The sequence below is a fragment of the Lithobates pipiens genome, unplaced genomic scaffold, assembly GCF_037356315.1.
Source record: "Lithobates pipiens isolate NorthernLeopardFrog02 unplaced genomic scaffold, aLitPip1_a1.2 Scaffold_18, whole genome shotgun sequence".
Lineage (NCBI taxonomy): Eukaryota > Metazoa > Chordata > Amphibia > Anura > Ranidae > Lithobates > Lithobates pipiens.
In genome coordinates this window covers 632,247,660-632,272,683 of record NW_027507758.1, presented here as the reverse complement: position 1 = coordinate 632,272,683, position 25,024 = coordinate 632,247,660, and the positions used below count along the sequence as shown (strand labels likewise).

Here is a 25,024-nt window from a genome sequence, read left to right as displayed (position 1 = left end):
GAGTCCCGGTGGACTCCCGCTTTAAGTATCCAGTGTTGTGGCATACTTTTTTCCCCACCAGGTGGAGCCAGTGGATCCTGAGGTTACAATACAGGTACTTTGCATTGTATTATATTGTACTGTATTGTATTGCACCACAGCTGTGTCAAGGGGATAGAGAGCCAAGTTAGTGGGGTGTTATTACCAGAGTGCAGGCCCAAATCAAACTAGCCGCTCCTTCGGGAGTCAGTGCTACACATATAAAAGGAAATAGGTGCTAATAGGTTGCAGGAGATATGCTGAGACACAGAAAGGGAAAAGTGTTCGAATAGGTTTCAGGAAATCTGCTAAGATAAAGAAAGGGAAATGGGTGCTAATAGGTTGTAGTAGGCCTGCTAAGGGAAAAAACAACACAAATGGGTGCCCATAACCTGCCCACCAGAACATTATGGCCACCCACCAGACCATTATAATCACCCCTCTAATAGTGTGTAGGTCCCCTTGTTGCTGCCATCAAAGCATGGACTCCACTTAACAAAGCATCACACTGCCTCCGCGTCTTCTTCCCATACTTCATCCTGGTGCCATCTCTTCCCCAGGTAAGTGGCGCACACACACCCACCCATCTACATGATGTAAAAGAAAAGGTTATTCATCAGACCAGGCCACCTTCTTCCATTCCTCCGTGCTTCAGTTCTAATGCTCATGTGCCCATTGTTGGCACTTTTGTCTTTAAACACATCAACATCAGTGTCAACTTCTTCACTTGCAGCCTAATATATGCCACTCTCTTCCAGATGCAGTTGTAATGAGGTAACCAATGTTATTCACTTTACCTGTCAGTGGTCAGAATGTTATGATCAGTGTACAGTACATACACACATAGCACAATACCGTATTCACACTACAAGATATTTCTTGGAGTTGCAGTTCCTCTGAATTCCACAAGGTGGTGATCTCACTTCTACCCAGACTGGAAGTCTCTATGGAATACAGACAGGAAGTGATGTCAGGAACAGGCAGGAAGTTCCAGGTGAGAGGGTGAGTCGGGAGGAAGTAGAGAGAAGACATTGTTGAAATTGGCAGCAGAGGAGGTAATAAAATCTTATTTTATATTGTAGCAATGACCCCCAAAGGAGCGGCTGGTTTTCTTGGGCTTACCGTTTACCTTCTCCACCTCGTCGTTCTTGTCTAGGGGTTCCCGAGGTTGATAGCCCAATAATTGCAGAGACCGACACTTGAATTCCTTTAGGAATTTTTATTTGCTTAAAACATTGAACAGAAACTCAGTCTCTCAGTTGGGAATAGAGGGTATCGGTATGGAAGCTCAGGCACTTTTTAAACTACTGACACTTAATAAATGTCTCTTTAGGTAATCCAGGGAGTAGCCACTCGCAACTGGATACTTCAACTGTCGGATAAATCCTGGTTTAGGGATTTAGCAGCCGACAAATGACTCAAACTTAGCAAAGTCTCTGCCACAGACTTGGTTGCAAAAATTTAGATGAACACAGAAAGTCTCTCACAGGAACTTAGTTGTAACCGAAGGATGAAAATAGGAACTTTCTTACAGTACCAGTATCTTGCAGGCGGTCCGGCGATACCGTAAGAAATGCGGATTCAATTAGTGTCCATACAGCTCAGCATCCATGCTCTCACCGAGCAGCCAGCCTCGTGCGTGGCCCTCTTCTGAAGATGTTGCATGTTGAGTTGCTGGGCCTCTCCAAAACCCGAAACGGCACCAGACCACTTTAGAATACTCCTTCCAGTTACTGTGCCTCGGAATAGCTAGTTCCGAGACTCGGAAACCGATGGATCCGTACCCCAGGCCATGAGGGCCTCTGGAGGCTGGTCAGGAGGACCATGGAGCCAGAACATAACTTCTGGACCAGAACCCAGAACCACGTGACTTCAGCAACTTAAGTACCCTCTCCTGGAATACACAGCGAGACAATGCACCCACTGATTGGCTCCGAGAGAGAGATTGGTACCCAAAGCGTCCAACCAGACTGTGTTCCAATGCCTTTCAAAAGTGCTACCTACACCTATGACCAGGCAGAACACTAGTACAGCCCAGCCAAACTGATGCCAAAACCACAATTTAGTGCCATTAACCCCAAGACTCAACTATAGTCTTAGGAAAAACTAAATTTACAGACTGCGCACGTACTCTTCAGGAGTACGGGCGCTACACTATTTACACCCAATAACCCCCCCCCCCCCCCCCGTCATGTCCGTCCACTTCCTCCATAGTCACTGTGATGTCTTTTATCTCCAGCAGATGATGATACATACATATATAGTGTGGAAACCTAGATTAACCCCTTCAGGGTCAGAACATTTCCCCACTTACAGGGCCGGAGCATTCTCTTCTTTTTGGAGATACATTTTTAGTAATATGGTCCTCTAAACAAACAGCACTGACAATAGACAAGACAATGACCATACTCACCATACATGGCCTACAAAAGGGCAATTATTACACTACACAGGCAGAAAATGGGCAATCGTTAGAATATACAGCCAACAGAATGATGGAGTGCATGGGTCAGGAGTTAGGGTTGCCACCTCTCCGGGATATACCTGGGCAGTCCGGGTTTTGAATCGTGTCCGGGTTTCAGGAAGACTCAAGCCCGAACACATTATTCAGACTGTGCTGTGGCTCCCCAAGTAACCAAGATAGTTGCACACAAATCTGTTACCATCCGAGAGCTGCAGGCAGATGTCTGGGGGCAGGTTCAGCAACACTAGGGGGGAGCAGGATGATGTCAGCAGAGAAATTTGGCCACTCCCACCGTTCACTGCTGCACGCTATGAACCCAAAGGTGTTCCAGGCCGTTAAAGTGTTTGGGTTTGGCTTGAAGAAAAGGTGACAACCCTTTCAGGAGTATGGAGCCTAGAGTCCCTTACCTTCTCTGGTCAGGAGGAAGAAAACATTCCCCAGCCTGCCATGAACAATATGTTCCATCATTGTGTCAGAGGGAGGAAAGTACTGAGGGTTCTGAGGGAAGTAGAGGAGCTGAGGGGCTGTGAGGGTTTAGTAAAGCTGAAAGACTTTAGGGGCCTCTGAAGGGGTAATGTAGATAAAGGACTCTGAAACCCTTGAGGGAGTAGTAAGGATGCAGGGCTCTGAGGGAATAGGTGCTGGAGGACTCAGGGGACTCTGAGAGACAGATGGGGGTCTCTGGGTCTGTGATGACTCTCCTACCCCACTTGCACTTATTTATCAGACCTTACAGAACTGCCAATATTAACCATCTTATTGTCTCAGTGGTCATGTAATTTGTTCTGGAATATCAAGTAAGATAAAGAAGGGCATCCCTTCACTCGTTGGTGAGCATTTGTTCTTAGAGGAGTTCTGTTTTAGCCGCAAACCAGTTCAGAAAGGAAAAAAAACAGAGAAAAGGGAATATCTCATTCATCAGGTCAAGAGGGACCCGGGTCCTCCAAGATGCAACAAACACTAAACAGGCCAGAATAAATGTGTTCCCATGGGGGCAGTAGTTCTTAAATGTACAACAACCCTCCTATTACCCCCTTCACATCCACATCATATTATCATGTGACCAATACCATCCAAATTATTCTTATTTTAATTTCCCAAAGATAATTGTCTACAAGGAGACCTGTATAGATCAAATGACGGCACCAAAGATGGTGGAGGAGGACCGGAGTCACATGACTGAGAGGATACTAAACCTCACCCTGGAGATCATCTACCTGCTGACCGGAGAGGTGAGGAGGATTCTGGGAGGTCACATGACATCACTCTTATCTCTATTAATATAACACAGACCTGACCGGAGAGGTGAGGAGGATTCTGGGAGGTCACATGACATCACTCTTATCTCTATTAATAAAACACAAACCTGACCGGAGAGGTGAGGAGGATTCTGGGAGGTCACATGGCATCACTGATCTCTGTTAATAAAACACAGACCTGACTTGATAGGTAAATAGGGTTCTGGGAGGTCACATGACATCACTCTTATCTCTACAAATAAAATGCATACTCAACCGGAGAGATGAGGAGGATTTTAACATGATATTTCTCTTGGTTCTCCAATATAGAGATTTCCTCTTCTGAAGTCAGGTGATCATATGACCATCACAGTGCCTCCATGTGACTCCCTAAAACCTGAGAGACACAACATGGAGAAGATTCTAGAAGTCACCAAGAAGATGATGGAGCTGCTGACAGGAGAGGTGAGCGGTGCTGGGAATTCTGGGACATTATCCAGTAACAGACAAGGGATGTGTCTGGATGGTGACTGTATCATTGTGTGTGTCAGGTTCCTATAAGGTGTCAGGATGTCACTGTCTATTTCTCCATGGAGGAGTGGGAGTATTTAGAAGGACACAAGGATCTCTACAAGGACGTCATGATGGACAATCAGCCGCCCCTCACATCACCGGGTAAGAGGAGACTTTATTGTAAAGGAGAGAGCAGTACGGAGGCTCCACCTAGATCCCCCATCATCTGATAAACACATAGAAACAATGTATTCAGTCAGTGTGTGTGTTTCCTACAGATGGATCCAGTAATGGGAACCCACCAGAGAGATGTCCCCGTCCTCTGTATTCCCGGGATTCCACACAGGAAGGTCACACCATCCCCCACCATCATCAGGTAGATGAGGAACAATCACTGATAATATCATTAGGATCTGTACATTATCTGCATTGTTACCATTGATGTCATTTTTATTATATATTCAGAGTGGAAACCTCGGGGGTGATATTATTAAAGAGGAGGATGAGGAGTATGTTGTGCTGAAGGAGTCTTCAGAAGGACACAAGAATATGATGGAGCTGCCTAATATCAGGAACCCGCCAGAGAGATGTCCCCGTCCTCTGTATTCCAGGAATTCCACACAGGAACATCACACCATCCCTCACTTTCACAAGGTTGGTTGGACAGAGTATCTAGAACATAGACTCGTGGATGCAATGAAGTTGATTTACTCAAGGGAAAAATAATGTGCACTGCAAGTGCACTTGCTCCAGAGCTTGGTAAATGAAGTGAATCTTCAATCTTCCGCACCGGAAACTGACTGCATGGTGTGAACTAAAGCCATTGGAATACATGGAAAACACTGTGCATGTATTTTTATCAGGCAGGCTGCATCTGAGGGGAACTGGTGAGGCTGCTTTGATCTCCTGTACCATGTTCGCAGTCTCTGACCATCTCCTGTACCATGCCTGCAGTCTCTGACCATCTCCTGTACCATGCCTTCAGTCTCTGACCATCGCCTGTACCATGCCTGCAGTCTCTGACCATCTCCTGTACCATGCCTGCAGTCCCTGACCATCTCCTGTACCATGTCTGCAGTCTCTGACCATCTCCTGTACCATGCCTGCAGTCCCTGACCATCTCCTGTACCATGCCTGCAGTCTCTGACCATCTCCTGTACCATGCCTGCAGTCTCTGACCATCTCCTGTACCATGCCTGCAGTCTCTGACCATCTCCTGTACCATGCCTTCAGTCTCTGACCATCGCCTGTACCATGCCTGCAGTCTCTGACCATCTCCTGTACCATGCCTGCAGTCCCTGACCATCTCCTGTACCATGTCTGCAGTCTCTGACCATCTCCTGTACCATGCCTGCAGTCCCTGACCATCTCCTGTACCATGCCTGCAGTCTCTGACCATCTCCTGTACCATGCCTGCAGTCCCTGACCATCTCCTGTACCATGCCTGCAGTCTCTGACCATCTCCTGTACCATGTCCCCAGTCTCTGACCATCTCCTGTACCATGTCCCCAGTCTCTGACCATCTCCTGTACCATGTCCCCAGTCTCTGACCATCTCTTGTACCATGTCCCCAGTCTCTGACCATCTCCTGTATCATGTCTGCAGTCTCTGACCATCTCCTGTAGCATGTCCCCAGTCTCTGACCATCTCCTGTACCATGTCCCCAGTCTCTGACCATCTGCTGTATGAAAATATTTTTTAAAAACAGTCATTTTCGGTATCGGTGCTGTTTCGGTATCGGTTTTGGTTTTCGGCCTAGTGGATTTTTCATTTTCGGTATCGGTTTCGGCACCAAAAAACCCATTCGGTGCACCCCTAAAAAATAGGATTTTTGCTTGCACTTGATTGGGTAATAGAAATCAGGAGAGCTTTCCTTCCGATCTAATGCAACTGCACATGTAGCGCACAGTAAATCTTTCTTTACTAAATCAAGTGTGGATTCTTTTTGGTGATGTCGCAATATTAAAGCTTATGTCATACAAAAGTTATTGTTGATCTTTCTCTTGGTTTAGGGAGAAGATCTGATAGATATAAAAGTTGACTTCAAAGTAGAAGAAAAGGAGACGTGTATGAGGGATGATCAGCAGTGTGCAGAGGTGGATGGAATAATGGGGACATCAAAAATCAGCTTAGGTGGGTCATTAACACTAAATACATTACATAGTTTTGATCCATTCATTATACAACTGTTGTACATTACATACTCCTGACCCCTGGACTATATACTCTATGCTGTACATTACATACTCCTGATACTATATAGTCCTATCTGTTGTAGAGCTGCACGATTCTGGGAAAAAGGAGAGTTGCAATTCTTTTGCTTAGAATAAAGATCACGATTCTCTCACGATAGTTTAAAATGGTTAATTTAAAAAAGAAAAATCGGCTGTAGACTGTGCATGCGTAATCAACACGCCACTCCCTCCCGATGCTCGGGGCTGGTTATTCATTTAATACAGCAAGGGGCAGATGCTTTTCTCAAAGGGGCGGATGAATGGTTATACTTTGAACACAATCATAACGATGCTCAGGGCTGGTTATTATAATGGGCGGATGCTTTTCTCAAAGGGGTGGATGTAATGCATCCGCCCCTTTGAGAAAAGCATCCGCCCAGTATAACCATACATCCGCCCCTTTGAGAAAAGCATCCACCCCTTGCTGTATTAAATGAATAACCAGCCCAGAGTATCGGGAGCGAGCGGCGCGTTGATTGCGCTTGCACAGTCCAGGCCGGGCACTATGCTCTCTGCTGACTGACTTCAGTTCCGGTTGCTGAGGTCAGTTCCGATGTCGGTGCCATTTGCGTTCCACGCTGGTTTCGTCGTTCCGACGGAGAGATCTGGAAAATCAAGCTAATCAAGCCTGGAGATCGTGTGTGTGGGGGGGGGGGGGGGGGGTGAATCGAGATCATGATCTTTATACAATTAATCATGCAGCTCTAATCTGTTGTATCTTATACAATATGTTGTACATTGCATAGTCCTGACTTCTGCTCTCTCCTCTCTACCCACTGCTATATCCAAACATAATATGTATTCTCTTTTATTACACCCATTTCCTACCAGCTGGACATTTTATATCTGATGGTTTGATTGGAGCACAGACTTTTACATGTTGATAATAATGTGATAGCATCATCAAACTTTGGAACCTTAAACAGAAAGTGATAATGAGGGAGGAGTCAATAACCCAATGATGGGGGGTCTTCAGGATAAGTCCAGTCTTCATCTTGGTTGTTCTCCCCCCATCCTCACTCTCTGACCTCTGGTGGGGCTCAGCCCCGCTGTTATTCATGACTAAATCATGGACTAAATAAGGAAGTGCAGGACTTCTTGTGTTGGGAAGATGGCAATGAGTGATAGAGGGGGAGGGGACACTCGTCCTATAATCCCCTCATCACTGTCACTCCTATAAAGACAGTTCTCGTTGTTTCCTCACTCTCTGACTAAGGTCCATGAATAAAGAAATGATCTGGTAGGAGAGCAGAGGATCCATTTACTAGTTACTTTGAGGGGGGGATTGTAAGATCCTCAGACACAAAGCTGCTTGATGTGGGCGGAGTCCTGGTTTAGAAGAACCAATCAGCTCATGTCCAGTAATAATGTTTTTATTTCTATTTTAGTAGATGGACGGGAGATGAGGAAAACCTCAGAGGATTGTCTCACTTTGTCTCCAGACTGTAAAGTAGAAGATGAGGACATCACACAGTATAGTCCAGGAGAAAACCCGACTACCTCAAATGTCCATCCGGCTCCTCACAGTGTAGATGGACCATCGTATTCCTCTTATCCTGAGGAACCTCAGACTGTGAGGCATGGTGCCAAACTTCCAAAAGATAAGAGGTTTTCCTGTAGTGAATGTGGGAAGTGTTTCCGCTCTAAATCCAATTTTAATGTGCATAAAAGAACTCACACAGGTGAGAAGCCGCATTCCTGCCCTGACTGTGGGAAATTGTTTTCCCGAAAGTCCAATCTTCAAATACATCAGAGGCTCCACACAGGTGAGAAGCCATATTCCTGTCACGAGTGTGGCAAATATTTTTCAGTCAAGTCCCATCTTGACATACATAGGAGGTTTCACACAGGGGAGAAGCCGTATTACTGTCCTGAGTGCGGGAAATGTTTTTCAGTCAAGTCCCATCTTGACATACATAGGAGGTTGCACACGGGGGAGAAGCCATATTCCTGTCCTGTGTGCTGGAAATGTTTTTCAGACAAGTCCAATCTTTCAGCACATCAGAGATCTCATACAGGGGAGAAGCCGTATCCCTGTCCTGAGTGCGGGAAATGCTTTTCATTCAAAGCCAGTCTTTACACACATCAGAGATTGCACACAGAGGAGAAGCCGTATTCCTGTGCTGAGTGCGGGAGATGTTTTTTAGTGAAGTCTAGTCTTTACAGACATCAGAGATTGCACATAGGGGAGAAGCCGTATTCCTGTCCTGAGTGAGGGAATTGTTCCTCACGTAAGTCATCTCTTCCTGTACATCAGGGATCCCACAAAACCCTTGAGGTGTATTGGTGCCTTGAGTGCGGGAAATGTCTTCTATATGAATGTTGCTGGACATCACAGCTCTCATGTGGGGAAGAAGCACACCCTGATATACACCTCAGATATACTCCATGGCTGATCTTCATCATGGAAGAAACAGTTGATAAGGAGATCAGAGATCACCAAAGACATGGATGAAGGGTTGTACCGTGTTGGCCATTGATAGCAGTAGAAAAATAAAAATTGAGTCATTACCTTTCATTGCCTGAATTCATTTTGTGGTGTAAACTTTCACAAACACTTAGAGGCTTATTTAAAAAAATAAAAATAATTGAACAAATGTGACCAGCATTCATATGATCATTGACTCCATCTAGTGGTCATAATGTCTGTAAAGGAAATTAGTAAGTTCTGTATATTATTGTATTTTATTTTGTATGTATTGTACACTGCACTCATTGTGCACATGGCACTAATAATGTTTTCATTACATGTTTGCGTTCTTTCAAGTCCTGATTAGAATTAGCCTGCCTATGTTACGCCCCCTGTTACCATAAAACTACAATTGTAATATTAATATGATACCTACATAACCATATGTATAAAAGCCTTTAATGGCCTCAAATGAAACAGAACAGTTATTTTGGAATAATCTTTGTGTCTGTTCCCTACTGCAGTAGTTATTATTAATTTGGAACCACTAATCAATATGAGGATAGGAGTTGTCTATCTATAAAATTTCCATAACATTTGGCAAGCCAGCCAGGAGGGAATTTACAGGTACTGTAGGTGACCCAGAGAATCCGAAACGCGAAACTTGAGAGGATCTGAGCATTTCTGATAATCAGCCGGCTGAGGTAAGTCCTGATTACATTTAAGTTATCAGACTTCCTTGATCGGTAAGGCATTTTTGGAATTTTTACTCCCCTTAATCAAACTGTATTGATTGGTGATTATATGTTATGTCGTCATTGTCTACTGTCCATCAGAATGTTATAGGTAAGAAAGGGAAGAATAGTGCTGTTCACAGGTTATATGAAGAGCACATCTGCTGTAAAAGTAGTTCAGAGGCAAGAGGGTATAAGCACAATAATGCCACGTACACACTATTGGAATTCTCCCTGGAAAAAGCTCTGATGGTTTTCCCATCGGAATTTCAACGGAATTTCGCTCAAACTGTCTTGCCTACACGCGGTCACACCAGATTCCGGCGGTCAATAACACCGCGACATACGACACATTCAATGGCACAATAAAAGGGAAGTTTAATGCTTCCGAGCATGCGTCAAATTGTTTCCGAGGGTGCATGTTCACTTCCTGGATTTACAGAGGCACACCTCCAGCCCTGCAGCTCTCATTGGCCCTCTTATCCCCTCTCCCTTCCTGTCAAACTCTTGTGAGAGAGAGAGAGAGCTGTGCATGATAGGCTAATGACCAGAGTAGAAACAGGAAGTGGGCTGTATAAGGTATTAACTGGCAGAAAAAAAAAGTTTTACTACCCAAAGTTAAAACAACAAGGGAAATAGGGCACTTTAATAGATGTTAAGTAAAAAAATGACTGAAGGTCCGCTTTGAGCAGGAAAATATTGAAGAGCGTTAAAAGAAAGTGAGAGAATATGCATGTGTTGTGTACAAATGGGAAAAATTTAAGCGATTTTAGAGAGATAATCGTTTATGTGTGTGAATGCTGGAACCGTTCTACATCTTGTGTGTGTGTGTGTCATGTTAGCTCTGTGCAGACGTAACCCCCTCCTTTGCCCCACTCCCTTTTCTCTTCTTCATGAAAGAATGTACTGGATGAGATATTAGTGATAACTGGCAAGGACAATAACAATATGTGCCGGGTTAATGTATCTAACAAACCATGTGATCATGCTTATTTTGAATCTATTTTCCAAACATGGTAAAATGAAGTTTATATTTAAACGTGTACATAGTATGAAATTTACACAAATAATAATAAAAAAAATATATTAACCGCTTACCTACCAGCTGCCGTCATTATACCATAGCAGGTCGTCACAATCCCGCGAACCGTCGTAGCTGTACGTCTGTCCCTTTAACAGCTTTAGCCCCGGAAGATTTTACCCCCTTCCTGACCAGAGCAATTTTTGCGATTCGTTTGTGAGCTGGAGGCAGAGCTTCCTTTCACCGGAGGTGAGGGGGCGGAGCTGTCTTTCCCTGGAGCTGGAGGCAGAGCTGCCTTTCTCTGGAGGTGGGGGGGGGGGGCAGAGCTGTCTTTCCCTGGAGCTGGAGGCAGAGCTGCCTTTCCCCAGAGGTGGGCGGTGGAGCTGTCTTTCCCTGGACCTGGATGCAGAGCTGCCTTTCCCCAGAGGTTGGGGGGCAGAGCTGTCTTTCCCTGGAGCTGGAGGCAGAGCTTCCATTTACCGGAGGTGAGGGGACGGAGCTGTTTTTCCCTGGAGCTGGAGGCAGAGCTGACTTTCCCCAAAGGTGGGGGGCGGAGCTGTTTTTACCTGGAGCTGGAGGCAGAGCTGACTTTCCCCGGAGGTGGGGGGCGGAGCTGTTTTTGTCTGGAGCTGGAGGCAGAGCTTCCTTTCCCCGGAGGTGGGGGGCGGAGCTGTTTTTACCGAGAGCTGGAGGCAGGGCTGACTTTCCCCGGAGGTGGGGGGGCGGAGCTGTTTTTGCCTGGAGCTGGAGCCAGAGCTTCTTTTCCCCCGGAGGTGGGGGGCAGAGCTGTTTTTATCTGGAGCTAGAGGCAGAGCTGCCTTTCTCCGGAGGTGGGGGGCGGAGCTGTTTTTCCCTGGAGCTAGAGGCAGAGCTGCCTTTCCCTGGAGGTGGGGGGCGGAGCTGTTTTTACCTGAAGCTGGAGGCAGAGCTTCCTTTCATTAGAGGTGAAGGGGCGGAGCTGTCTTTCCCTGGAGCTGGAGGCAGAGCTGACTTTCCCCGGAGGTGGGGGGGCGGAGCTGTTTTTACCTGGGGCTGGAGGCAGAGCTGCCTTTCTCTGGAGGTGGGGGGGGGGGGGGCGGAGCTGTCTTTCCCTGGAGCTGGAGGTAGAGCTTCCTTTCACCGGAGGTGAGGGAGCGGAGCTGTTTTTCCCTGGAGCTGGAGGCAGAGCTTCCTTTCACCGGAGGTGGGGGGCAGAGCTGTTTTTGCCTGGAGCTGGAGGCAGAGCTTCCTTTCCCCGGAGGTGGGGGGCGAAGCTGCTTTTACCTGGAGCTGGAGGCAGAGCTGCCTTTCTCTGGAGGTGGGGGGGCGGAGCTGTCTTTCCCTGGAGCTGGAGGCAGAGGTGACTTTCCCCGGAGGTGGGGGGCGGAGCTGTTTCTACCTGGAGCTGCCTTTCTCTGGAGGTGGGGGGGCGGAGCTGTCTTTCCCTGGAGCTGGAGGCAGAGCTGCCTTTCCCCAGAGGTGGGCGGTGGAGCTGTCTTTCCCTGGACCCGGATGCAGAGCTGCCTTTCCCCAGAGGTTGGGGCGGAGCTGTCTTTCCCTGGAGCTGGAGGCAGAGCTTCCTTTTACCGGAGGTGAGGGGGCGGAGCTGTTTTTCCATGGATCTGGAGGCAGAGCTGCCTTTCCCTGGAGGTGGGGGGTGGAGCTGTTTTTCCCTGGAGCTGGAGGCAGAGCTGCCTTTCCCCAGAGGTAGGCGGTGGAGCTGTCTTACCCTGGAGCTGGAGGCAGAGCTGCCTTTCCCCGGAGGTGGGGGGCGGAGCTGTCTTTCCCTGGACCTAGATACAGAGCTGCCTTTCCCTTGAGGAGGGGGGCGGAGCTGTCTTTCCCTGGAACTGGAGGCAGAGCTGCCTTTCCCTGGAGATGGGGGGGCGGAGCTGTTTTTACCTGGAGCTGGAGGCAGAGCTGCCTTTCCCCGGAGGTGGGGGGCGGAGCTGTCTTTCCCTGGAGCTGGAGGCAGAGCTGCCTTTCCCCAGAGGTGGGCGATGGAGCTGTCTTTCTCTGGACCTGGATGCAGAGCTGCCTTTCCCCAGAGGTTGGGGCGGAGCTGTCTTTCCCTGGAGCTGGAGGCAGAGCTTCCTTTTACCGGAGGTGAGGGGGCGGAGCTGTTTTTCCATGGATCTGGAGGCAGAGCTGCCTTTCCCTGGAGGTGGGGGGCGGAGCTGTTTTTCCCTGGAGCTGGAGGCAGAGCTGCCTTTCCCCAGAGGTAGGCGGTGGAGCTGTCTTACCCTGGAGCTGGAGGCAGAGCTGCCTTTCCCCGGAGGTGGGGGGCGGAGCTGTCTTTCCCTGGACCTAGATACAGAGCTGCCTTTCCCTGGAGGAGGGGGGCGGAGCTGTCTTTCCCTGGAACTGGAGGCAGAGCTGCCTTTCCCTGGAGATGGGGGGGCGGAGCTGTTTTTCCCTGGAGCTGGAGGCAGAGCTGCCTTTCCCCGGAGGTGGGGGGCGGAGCTGTTTTTACCTGGAGCTGGAGGCAGAGCTGCCTTTCTCTGGAGCTGGAGGCAGAGCTGGCTTTCCCCGGAGGTGGGGGGCAGAACTGTCTTTTCCTGGAGCTGGAGGCAGAGCTGCCTTTCACCGAAGGTCGGGGTTGGAGCTGTTTTTACCTGGAGCTGGAGGCAGAGCTGCCTTTCCTCGGGGGGGGGGGGGCGGAGCTGTCTTTCCCTGGAGCTGGAGGCAGAGCTGACTTTCCCTGGAGGTGGGGGGTGGAGCTGTTTTTACCTGGAGCTGGAGGCAGAGCTGCCTTTCTCTGGAGGTGGGGGGGGGGGGGCGGAGCTGTCTTTCCCTGGAGCTGGAGGTAGAGCTTCCTTTTACCGGAGGTGAGGGAGCGGAGCTGTTTTTCCCTGGAGCTGGAGGCAGAGCTTCCTTTCACCGGAGGTGGGGGGCGGAGCTGTTTTTACCTGGAGCTGGAGGCAGAGCTGACTTTCCCCGGAGGTGGGGGGCGGAGCTGTTTTTGCCTGGAGCTGGAGGCAGAGCTTCCTTTCCCCGGAGGTGGGGGGCGGAGCTGCTTTTACCTGGAGCTGGAGGCAGAGCTGCCTTTTTCTGGAGGTGGGGGGGGCAGAGCTGTCTTTCCCTGGAGCTGGAGGCAGAGCTGCCTTTCCCCAGAGGTGGGCGGTGGAGCTGTCTTTCCCTGGACCTGGATGCAGAGCTGCCTTTCCCCAGAGGTTGGGGGCGGAGCTGTCTTTCCCTGGAGCTGGAGGCAGAGCTTCCTTTTACCGGAGGTGAGGGGGCGGAGCTGTTTTTCCCTGGAGGTGGGGGGTGGAGCTGTTTTTCCCTGGAGCTGGAGGCAGAGCTGCCTTTCCCCAGAGGTAGGCGGTGGAGCTGTCTTACCCTGGAGCTGGAGGCAGAGCTGCCTTTCACCGGAGGTGGGGGGCGGAGCTGTCTTTCCTTGGACCTAGATACAGAGCTGCCTTTCCCTGGAGGAGGGGGGCGGAGCTGTCTTTCCCTGGAACTGGAGGCAGAGCTGCCTTTCCCTGGAGATGGGGGGGCGGAGCTGTTTTTACCTGGAGCTGGAGGCAGAGCTGCCTTTCCCCGGAGTTGGGGGGCGGAGCTGTTTTTACCTGGAGCTCTAGGCAGAGCTGCCTTTCTCTTGAGCTGCAGGGAGAGCTGGCTTTCCCCGGAGGTGGGGGGCAGAACTGTGTTTCCCTGGAGCTGGAGGCAGAGCTGCCTTTCACCGAAGGTCGGGGTTGGAGCTGTTTTTACCTGGATCTGGAGGCAGAGCTGCCTTTCCTCGGGGGGGGGGGGCGGGGCTGTCTTTCCCTGGAGCTGGAGGCAGAGCTGACTTTCCCCGGAGGTGGGGGGCTGAGCTGTTTTTACCTGGAGCTGGAGGCAGAGCTTCCTTTCCCCGGAGGTGGGTGGCGGAGCTGTTTTTACCTGGAGCTGGAGGCAGAGCTGCCTTTCTCTGGAGGTGGGGGGGGCGGAGCTGTCTTTCCCTGGAGCTGGAGGCAGAGCTGACTTTCCCCAGAGGTGGGCTCAGAGCTGTCTTTCCCTGGAGCTGGAGGCAGAGCTGACTTTGCCCGGAGGTGGGGGCAGAGCTGTTTTTCCCTGGAGCTGGAGGCAGAGCTTCCTTTCCCCGAAGGTGGGGGTTGGAGCTGTAGCTGGAGGCAGAACTGCCTTTCCCCGGAGGTGGGGGGGCGGAGCTGTCTTTCCCTGGAGCTGGAGGCAGAGCTGCCTTTCCCTGGACGTGGGGGACGTAGCTGTCTTTCCCTGGAGCTGGAGGCAGAGCTGACTTTGCCCGGAGGTGGGGGCAGAGCTGTTTTTCCCTGGAGCTGGAGGCAGAGCTTCCTTTCCCCGAAGGTGGGGGTTGGAGCTGTAGCTGGAGGCAGAACTGCCTTTCCCTGGAGGTGGGGGGGCGGAGCTGTCTTTCCCTGGAGCTGGAGGCAGAGCTGCCTTTCCCTGGACGTGGGGGATGTAGCTGTCTTTCCCGGGAGCTGGAGGCAGAGCTGCCTTTCCCTGGAGGTGGGGGGCGGAGCTGTCTTTCCCAGGAGCTGGAGGCAGAGCTGCCTTTCCCCGGAGGTGAGGGGCAGAGCTGTCTTTCCCTGGAGCTGGTGGTGGAGCTGCCTTTCCCTGGAGGTGGGGGGGCGAAGCTGTTTTTCCATGGATCTGGAGGCAGATCTGCCTTTCCCCCAGAGGTGGGGGGTGGAGCTGTTTTTCCCTGGAGCTGGAGGCAGAGCTGCCTTTCCCCAGAGGTAGGCGGTGGAGCTGTCTTACCCTGGAGCTGGAGGCAGAGCTGCCTTTCCCCGGAGGTGGGGGGCGGAGCTGTTTTTACCTGGAGCTGGAGGCAGAGCTGCCTTTCTCTTGAGCTGGAGGGAGAGCTGGCTTTCCCCGGAGGTGGGGGGCAGAACTGGCTGTCTTTCCCTGGAGCTGGAGGCAGAGCTGACTTTCCCCGGAGGTGGGGGGCGGAGCTGTTTTTACCTGGAGCTGGAGGCAGAGCTTCCTTTCCCCGGAGGTGGGTGGCGGAGCTGTTTTTACCTGGAGCTGGAGGCAGAGCTGCCTTTCTCTGGAGGTGGGGGGGGCGGAGCTGTCTTTCCCTGGAGCTGGAGGCAGAGCTGACTTTCCCCGGAGGTGGGGGCGGAGCTGTCTTTCCCTGGAGCTGGAGGCAGAGCTGACTTTGCCCGGAGGTGGGGGCGGAGCTGTTTTTCCCTGGAGCTGGAGGCAGAGCTTCCTTTCCCCGAAGGTGGGGGTTGGAGCTGTTTTTACCTGGAGCTGGAGGCAGAACTGCCTTTCCCCGGAGGTGCGGGGGGGCGGTGCTGTCTTTCCCTGGAGCTGGAGGCAGAGCTGCCTTTCCCAGGAGGTGGGGGGCGGAGCTGTCTTTCCCAGGAGCTGGAGGCAGAGCTGCCTTTCCCCGGAGGTGAGGGGCGGAGCTGTCTTTCCCTGGAGCTGGTGGTGGAGCTGCCTTTCCCCGGAGGTGGGGGGCGGAGCTGTTTTTACCTGGAGCTGGAGGCAGAGCTGCCTTTCTCTTGAGCTGGAGGGAGAGCTGGCTTTCCCCGGAGGTGGGGGGCAGAACTGGCTGTCTTTCCCTGGAGCTGGAGGCAGAGCTGACTTTCCCCGGAGGTGGGGGGCGGAGCTATTTTTACCTGGAGCTGGAGGCAGAGCTTCCTTTCCCCGGAGGTGGGTGGCGGAGCTGTTTTTCCCTGGAGCTGGAGGCAGAGCTTCCTTTCCCTGAAGGTGGGGGTTGGAGCTGTTTTTACCTGGAGCTGGAGGCAGAACTGCCTTTCCCCGGAGGTGGGGGGGGCGGAGCTGTCTTTCCCTGGAGCTGGAGGCAGAGCTGCCTTTCTCTGGAGGTGGGGGGGGGGGCAGAGCTGTCTTTCCCTGGAGCTGGAGGCAGAGCTGCCTTTCCCGGAGGTGAGGGGCGGAGCTGTCTTTCCCTGGAGCTGGTGGTGGAGCTGCCTTTCCCTGGAGGTGGGGGGCGAAGCTGTCTTTCCCTGGAGTTGGAGGCAGATCTGCCTTTCCCCTGGAGGTGAGGGAGCTGAGCTGTCTTTCCCTGGAGCTGGAGGCGGAGCTGCCTTTTCCACTGAGTTGGGGTCAGAGCTGTTTTTCCCTGGAGCTGGAGGCAGAGCTGCCTTTCCCTGGAGGTGGGGGGCGGAGCTGTCTTTCCCTGGAGTAGGAGCTGCCTTTGCCCGGAGGTGGGGGGAGCAGCTGTCTTCCCCTGGAGCTGGAGGCAGAGCTACCTTTCCCTGGAGGTGGGGGAGCTAACAAGAAGCAGTGTCCTTTGTTAGGAGAGGATGGACAAATGCCCGCTCACCAATCCCGTGTCAAGAAGACCCAAGGAAGAGATGTCCTAGAACAGACACTTTCAGGTTGCCCGACTGGTTACCTGGTGGAATGCCCTGTGACACCGGCACAGATGCGCCTTGCAATGACCCAAGTTCCCCTCAGTTTGCAAGATGTCTTTGACCGACCATGGAGCTATTGGCGGGGTAGTCACACCAACCCCAAAGTGCAGCACCTCTCTCTGGTGTCCGGTCTTCTCTCTGCCCTTGTGGTCTCTCCCCTGCTCTCAGGCAGCCCCCTGGGGTCCTTAATTCCTCTGCCTCTCCCCCTGCTGGGGTTTGTAGTCTGCCCCCAGGGAATTGCAATAAGGCCACTGGTGACCGGGACTACATGTCCCATAATCATCTGTTGCTGTATTCCCTGATTCTGGCCATGGCCAATCAGCACAGGAATAGAGAGGGCAGCAGCCATGATCCACCCTGCTCTATTGTATGTCAAGAGGAGTGGGGGGGGGGGAGAAGAAATCCCCTGGAAGTTGCTGACAGGCTTTGTCTCTCCTCAGAGCCTGCCTGTGTATCAATGCCACTGTCTGTGTCCAGCAGCAGTGGTGGGATAAGCGAGGGACGGGTTGGCACCCATTATATTTGTCTGGTACAGTATATCTTATGGACATGGTGATGCCACTCCTCTCTTTAGTATTTTTCAGATGGAGTCTCTGGTGGGGTTGCAGCAAAAACACACAAAATAAATGAATTAGATATATAGAAAAATATTTTTATTCATACAAAATTGTATAAAGCTTCAAAAAAGTGCATTATAAAAAACATGATCTCTGGTATGCGTACCCTCTATATTACACAGGATGTCCTTGTGGCATGGATAAATAACATAATATACATTATAATGACATTTTCCAAACGTAATATACTGCTCAAAAACCCCAACAACGTTACGATTTATTATTTATTAAGTTCAAATCTTCCTTATTGAGCCAAATTGAGCCTACGAGAAATCACATCTGAGTGAGTGAGAGGAAGGTGAGACGAGGCCCACACATGCACCTGAAATGTCAATACAGTAGCCTATGTACTTGTTACCAAAATATTTGTTTGAGAAGCATCCTCAAACAAACCTGATATCTGTTCCTGTGAAAACTAGTCTGGTGGAGAAAAATAAATCATTTAACATTATATATATTGTAATGTTGGGGTGATTAAGCACAATTGGTAGATGCACGTTTTAGTCTACATCAGGCAGGCGTTTTATGGTTAAGGGCCTGGTAGCCCACGTTTATTATAAGAAAACAAAATATTTAGTTCATCCAGTAATCCCACGCAGGGGTTTAAATTCATTCAGCACACAAATGAACATACCAAGCCACCTGGCTCTCAATTGTCAACAGTTCCTCTGCTTGCTCCCAACAGATTTGTCAACTCTTTCCAGCCCCCTGGACTCACCGGCTTCCTTAGTCTTCCTGACTCTCAAGGTTGTCAGCCTTTCCCAGTCCCTTACACGGACTACAGTCTCCCACAGGGCAAACCACTCTTCAGCCAGCAGCAAGCTGTTCACACTCCTCCACCTTCCACACCAACAGCCCTTCATTTATATGGCTTATATGCAGCTGGGCACACACCCTGCTCGTTAACATCAAGACCCAGACACAGGGCTGGAGATATGCAAACTCTGTGTCTGCGTCTCGTTTTCCTCCAATTTCATAGGGACAGAGCCTCGCTCTGTCACATATCCCCCCCCTTTGTTTCGATCCGGAGGGAGGAACACCAGCACCCATCATGATGGTTGGGACACCTCTGTGCTGGCTGTCAGCCACGTAGGCCCAACCTTTTTTCCGGGTGCGCTTCCAGGAACATTCCCCCCTGGATCTTAACAGGTTCCTATATTTTCCTATACTCAGCCTTCCTCTTCTTTTGGGGTCCCTGGGCTTATTCACTTTTCTTGGGGGAACTCTGCCTTCCTTGAGCCCTCCTTTCAACTTACAAATACCCATTTTACCCTTCACCATCTGTATTTCAGGTTCAAAACAGTTTCTCTTGTTACCCACTGCAACCAAATCATTGTTTACAGAACGAACTCTTAACAGATCACAGCTTTCCAATTCAGTGTTTGTTAGAAGAAGACCCGAGGAGGGACTACATCCGACGGGACCATAGCACAGCTCCACCTCACCCGTTGTCCAACACTCCATGGGTACTTGTTCTAACAACCTACTCTGACCCAAGCATAACCCATTTTTTCCATGTGAACACATTACATTGTTATGGCAACCAATATTAACACTTTCTTCCATAGTGTCTCCGGGCACCTTAACTTGTACCCCTGGGCCAGTGACAGAAAGCATCTCTGCTACTGCTGAGTCCATTCTGGGCCGTTCCTTCTCATGAGGCCTAGCGGGTAAGGCAGTATCTGCGCCCTCTACTGACCACTGCTCCGCCGCACCTCGGACCACACCAGCAGAGATGTTTCTAGTCACCGCATCAGACGGAGAGACCTCTGATATCTCAGGCAGTTCTCTCGCGTGCCTTCCATACCAATCAATAACTAGAAGTACGCTCACAGAGAATCTGGAGATCCTGTGCCAAATGGGTAACCATTGGTCCCACCAATTCCACTCTTGGTCAAGGTTTCCCAGCACTGCCTGTACCACTTGGCTCCACCCATTGGTGCTACGCAGCACCACCTGGTCCAACTGCGGTGGAGATACCCAAGTATACAGCAAGTTCATTTTTACCAACTCTAGCATTTCCAGTAAGGTTTCTGTCATCTCTAAACATCCCATGTCTAAATAACAGAACTTTCTAGGGTCTTTTACCCTGTCCAAGACATGGAGGGGCTCAGCGACTGCAGGTTGAGAGGGTGAGACATTTGAAGAGACCTCATCCTCCTTGGAGGTACTCATCATCACAGCTTGTTGCTCCCCTGGAGAGCTGTCAGACACATGTCTCACACTTATCCCTTCTGCACCAGTGTTGGTGAGCCTCTGCAGGTCATTACAAGTCACACTATCACTTTGATACTCAATATCATTTAGCTGTGGAGCTGTGGACAACACATCTGCGATGCCTGTGCCCTGAACTGTTTCTTCAGAGGGGAGGGCATCAACCTTTGCAGGGACCAGGACGCCCTCAACCACCGGCGGCTCTGCGATCCCCCTGTCTGGCATAGAAGTTGTGTCCACACCCTTGTTACTTAAGCTAGCCCTATCCAGCATGGCTAGCAATTGTTTGGCCCAGCTGTCCCAGTCCATTGTGGTTCCACCATGGGCGTTCCACAGCGTTGCATCACCTGCTGTAGAAAGCCGCACAGAAACATGGGATTCATTAGCTTTAACTGCACATTCCTCACTTCTATATACATCATTTTGTAACACCACACTTTTATCAACGTTGCATTGGGGTGATGCTTCATCACCTAAAGCTTGGTGCAGCACACCATTCTGAACACCTTTTTCTGGTGGCACTGCAGACACATTCAGCTTTGTACACTCAACTTTTGCAGGCTGAATTAACCCCTTGCCCACTGGGCTACATGTAGGGTTGTGGGGCTGCGCCCACACGCTCTCACTGTGTGAATTAGTCCCCCCTTGTTCCACCAGCATAGCACCAGAGCCATCCTGGGCAGCCTCTGACTCCAACACATGGAGTCCCCATGAGACTTCCATGGACAATCTTGTGCCTCTGCCTATCATGGGAGATCTCCTACTCTCATCACTGGTAGTGAACACATTACCAACCTCACTCTCAGATATGACATTACAAGAAATACATGTTTCAATGTCATTACACTCATCACGTTTAGCAATAGTATCACTTTTGTTAGTACGATCATTAGCATTCTCATTACATGTAGACACAACTGCTGTTTTTGTGGTTTGTTTATGAGCCACCATAACCTCTGAGCGACTCTTCACAGCACCTGCTCTCTGTAAAGGGGCACTTTTGCCTATTTAGGCAGCTCCATAGCTGACCTGGGAAACTCTCTGCTCTAACACTGCAAGCTCCTTGGAAGTTTCCCTGGGCAACCCTGCAGCAGCTGTCACTAGGGAACATGGTACCAGCACTGTTTTGGTCACCCCTAGCTCAATTTTACCAGCCATCTGCTGGATCATAGCAGGCATATGCAGAGTCCCCATGTCCTTTTCAGTCTTTAGCCCTGCGTCTAGTTGGGCTTTATGCTGCGCCTCCCCACTGCTCTGGGTAGCACAATGCAGAAAGTCTATGTCCATTTGTACTGCGGATCTCCCCACTGGACATACTCCCACTTCACTGGATTCAGCATCATAAACTGAAACAGTCTTACCAGTTCCTGCAGCTGGTGTCATAGCCTTCACTTGAGTGCGTTGTCTCACTGGTGTGGTGTCTCCATAGGCTGACTCCCCCATGTGGCCAGGGAGCAAAACTGCAGCCTTTCTGGACCCACTGACGCCCCCTGTAGGTAACACAAGATCCTTGTTGCTAGGGGTAACTGCAGACTTGCGCTCCAAAGCTGGTTGGCTATACCTCATGCAGGATTCAGGCTGATATACTCTCCTTTCTGGACTGACCCCTTTGCCTAAGTGGCCATGACAGAAAACCTTACGTTTCTCTGGATTTCCAATTCCTAGGACTTCCGGCGACACTTCTCCCATCCTGGAGCATTGCTGGCGGCCCATGATACGATGGAACTCTCCTCTAAGAAGGATTTCCTCTTTAAACTTGCAATAGTCATCCTGGCCCCCATCCATCAAATGGTAAACCGACCGGAACTCTATCCGCAATAAGGTTTGTAGCAGTTTTGGCCACCGGTTCCTAGGCCATTTTCTCTTTACAGCAACTTTTTCAAATCTTACAAGGAAGTCTCCCACCTCCTCTGTAGGCAGCATGGGTTGCATATAGTCAGAGGCCAAGATCTCAGCCCCTTGCAGTGCACCCGACTCTTTGCGATTCCGCTTGAACCATTCATTCGCTGTCTCACATGTCACTGGCCCCTTTTTACTGGTCCTACAAGGTGGAGACATCTTCTCAGACCATGCTGAGCTCACTTCTTGGCATCTCCTCCATGACTGGCTCTCACTCGTTGCCATTGGATACCACTTCTGAGGACACAGCTGATCACAATCATTAGTAGATGAGCTCCAGAATTCATCAACCTCCCATCCAGCTTGGTTATTCCACAAACATTCCTGTGACAAGGGGCAATGGGCAACAGCATGTCCCCACTCACTACAACGGATGCAGCGCAGAGGCCTCCTTGCGTCATGCTGTGGCACCTTTGGGCTCAGGCTGCCAGGAACAACATCCTCTTTAACTTGATTAAACATGAACTTCTTGCTTTTTGACTGCCTCATCCTTGCAATCACATGCACACAGCAGCTTGTAACAGTTCTCAGCAGAGAAAGGAAAAAAAAAAAAAATCTGATGTTTAATTCTTCCTTCACAGGTACACAACCTGCATGCAACACAGTCCATCAAATAAACATATACGCAATGCTGTTCGCCTGGCTGCCACACACAGCTAGCAGTAGTTCCTGATGCGACTCACCATGGAGCAAGGACCCGGATTCCACCGTCTTTATGCCCGCATTCTCCACCACTTGTAATGTTGGGGTGATTAAGCACAATTGGTAGATGCACGTTTTAGTCTACATCAGGCAGGCGTTTTATGGTTAAGGGCCTGGTAGCCCACGTTTATTATAAGAAAACAAAATATTTAGTTCATCCAGTAATCCCACGCAGGGGTTTAAATTCATTCAGCACACAAATGAACATACCAAGCCACCTGGCTCTCAATTGTCAACAGTTCCTCTGCTTGCTCCCAACAGATTTGTCAACTCTTTCCAGCCCCCTGGACTCACCGGCTTCCTTAGTCTTCCTGACTCTCAAGGTTGTCAGCCTTTCCCAGTCCCTTACACGGACTACAGTCTCCCACAGGGCAAACCACTCTTCAGCCAGCAGCAAGCTGTTCACACTCCTCCACCTTCCACACCAACAGCCCTTCATTTATATGGCTTATATGCAGCTGGGCACACACCCTGCTCGTTAACATCAAGACCCAGACACAGGGCTGGAGATATGCAAACTCTGTGTCTGCGTCTCGTTTTCCTCCAATTTCATAGGGACAGAGCCTCGCTCTGTCACAATATATATATATATATATATATATATATATATATATATATATATAATATATATAAAGGCCAGTATGGTGGCCTGATATTATGGGAGGAGTCCGGGAGGGTATTTAAGCAGCCCACTCATCTGTGGTCTTTGTTGGTTCCGGTGCGCGATTCGTTACCCCACTAGGCCAACTCTTCCAACTTCCTCGGTGTTAGTGAGTTGCGTGTCTGAACTTCCAGAGGCTTTCGGTTCTCCATTCGTGGTTTTTCGTAGATCGAGTCTTGCTCAACTGTCGCAGGTAGGATTCGTATATCATTTCTTCATTTCACCTGTCATTTTTTGTTAAAGTACCCCGTATCAATGAGGCCCCGCAACTGAACTTACGAGCCATTCGTTAAATCTCCGTATGCAGCCTTATTTAGCCTCATGCAAACTACAAACTCGTGGCTCAGTTTGTTGAGCACAAACCCCGAGCCGTTTCACATCGGTTTCATTCGTACATTCTCGTTCTTCATTGTTGCACGCTACAAAGTCAGCCCATTTCACTTAAAAAACATTGTCTATCACTTCAGTTATTTTAGTTCGTATACTCCCCAGACCGTCCGGAGTCTGGTCGCTTCAGCAACTCACCAACATGTGTCGGCTTATTTTTAGTCAATTTTATCTCATATCATCCCATGCTCCACAGTCCGGTTCGTTGTCAGTCCCAATGGCAGAACACAGATTTGTGCCTCTGTCACATTTCACATACCCTACACCCCGACCCAAATCCAGGCTCATCAGCAACTCACAGATTTGTCTTGGCTAGTTTTACTCATGTCCTCTCATACCATGCTCCACAATCCGGTTCACTGTTAGTCGCAATCACAGCGAACAGATTTGTGTCTCTGTCATGGCATTCGTTTTTATTTTGCACACCCTTCACCTCAGTTCAAATCAAGTCACATCAGCGATGCACTGATTCATGACGGCTCAGTTTAGTAATTTCATCTCATTGCATTCCATGCTCCCCAGTCCGGATCGCTGTCAGTCACAATTACGGCACATCGATTCATGCCTCTGTCATGGCAATCATTTCATTTGTTACATTTCGCATAACCTTTACTCTGATTTGAATCCAGTCGCATCTGCGATGCACTGATTCGTGTCGGCTCGTTCTAGTCATTTCGTCTCATGCAGATCCATGCTTCACAGTTCGGTTCTCTGTCAGTCCCAAATTGCGGCACACCGATTCGTGCCTCTGTCATGGCAAATCATTTAATTCATTACATTTTGCATACCCTTGACTTCACTCCGAATCCAGTCGCATCTGCGACACACCAATTAATGTCGGCCCGTGTTTGTCATTTTATCTCATTTCATTCCATGCTGCACAGTCCGGTTCGTTGTCAGTTGCAATCGCAGCACACTGATCCGTGCCTCTGTCATGGCAATCATTCCAGTCATTATATTTCATATACCCCACACACCGATCCAAATCCAGCACTCCAACTAGTGTCGACAGCGATTCAGTCATTTCATTTAGTCTCCACTTCATCCCATATTCCACAGTTCGATTCATTATCAATCACAATTATGGCACCCCGAGTCGTCTCACTGTCACTTCAATCATTTAGTGATCTTATTTCGTATACTGTCTGCCATATTCTCCTTAACCATCAGGCCATAGCCGAATGACAGCTACAACAAGGCTCGATAACTCTGGGAGGGCGTACATTGACGTGCACATGGGAGTATCCATGATGGATCACGGTAAAGGGGCCCCTGACATCGGTTGTTTACAACGTGATCGCTCCGTCAAATGACAGAACGATCACTTGTAAACAAACCAGCATCATGTCCGGTTCCTCTCTCCCCTCTCTGTACCAATCGGTACAGTGTGAGCGGAGAGGGGAGAGATCGGGTGCAGCAGCACTGTGGGCTGGATCTGTATTGCCCACAGTGCTGATCCGTGCCCATTGCAGCCATCCATCCATCCATGCTCAGCCATTCCTCTGTCATACTCATCCAGCCAGCCAGCCATCCATGCTCAGCCATCCCTCTGTCATATTCATTCAGCCATCCATACTCAGCAATACTCA

The 25,024-nt window shown here is 50.0% G+C and overlaps 2 protein-coding genes across 2 annotated transcripts in view; one reads left to right on the top strand and one right to left on the bottom strand.

The window, feature by feature from the left end:
- LOC143986883 (uncharacterized) overlaps positions 1-25,024 on the bottom strand; it is a 171,759-nt gene that overhangs the window by 64,863 nt on the left and 81,872 nt on the right. Inside the window, 1 exon segment of the mRNA XM_077485289.1 lies at positions 14,437-16,084. Coding sequence (XP_077341415.1) covers positions 14,437-16,084 — 1,648 coding nt within the window.
- On the top strand, positions 1,026-8,985 carry LOC143989667 (uncharacterized). The gene is made up of 8 exons (XM_077489928.1): positions 1,026-1,073; positions 3,586-3,714; positions 4,051-4,185; positions 4,272-4,395; positions 4,512-4,609; positions 4,699-4,887; positions 6,246-6,366; positions 7,856-8,985. Exons 2-8 carry the CDS (start codon positions 3,619-3,621, stop codon positions 8,680-8,682), a joined length of 1,590 nt encoding a protein of 529 aa, XP_077346054.1. The 5' UTR covers positions 1,026-1,073; positions 3,586-3,618; the 3' UTR covers positions 8,683-8,985.

What these genes read in the sequence shown, in the direction of transcription:
- LOC143989667 (XM_077489928.1), top strand. Translation starts at nt 3,619, where the DNA reads ATGACGGCACCAAAGATGGTGGAGGAGGACCGGAGTCACATGACTGAG. An exon ending in TCTACCTGCTGACCGGAGAG is followed by an intron (nt 3,715 to 4,050) that starts GTGAGGAGGATT and finishes TCTCCAATATAG; the next exon opens with AGATTTCCTCTTCTGAAGTC. An exon ending in CCATCCCTCACTTTCACAAG is followed by an intron (nt 4,888 to 6,245) that starts GTTGGTTGGACA and finishes CTCTTGGTTTAG; the next exon opens with GGAGAAGATCTGATAGATAT.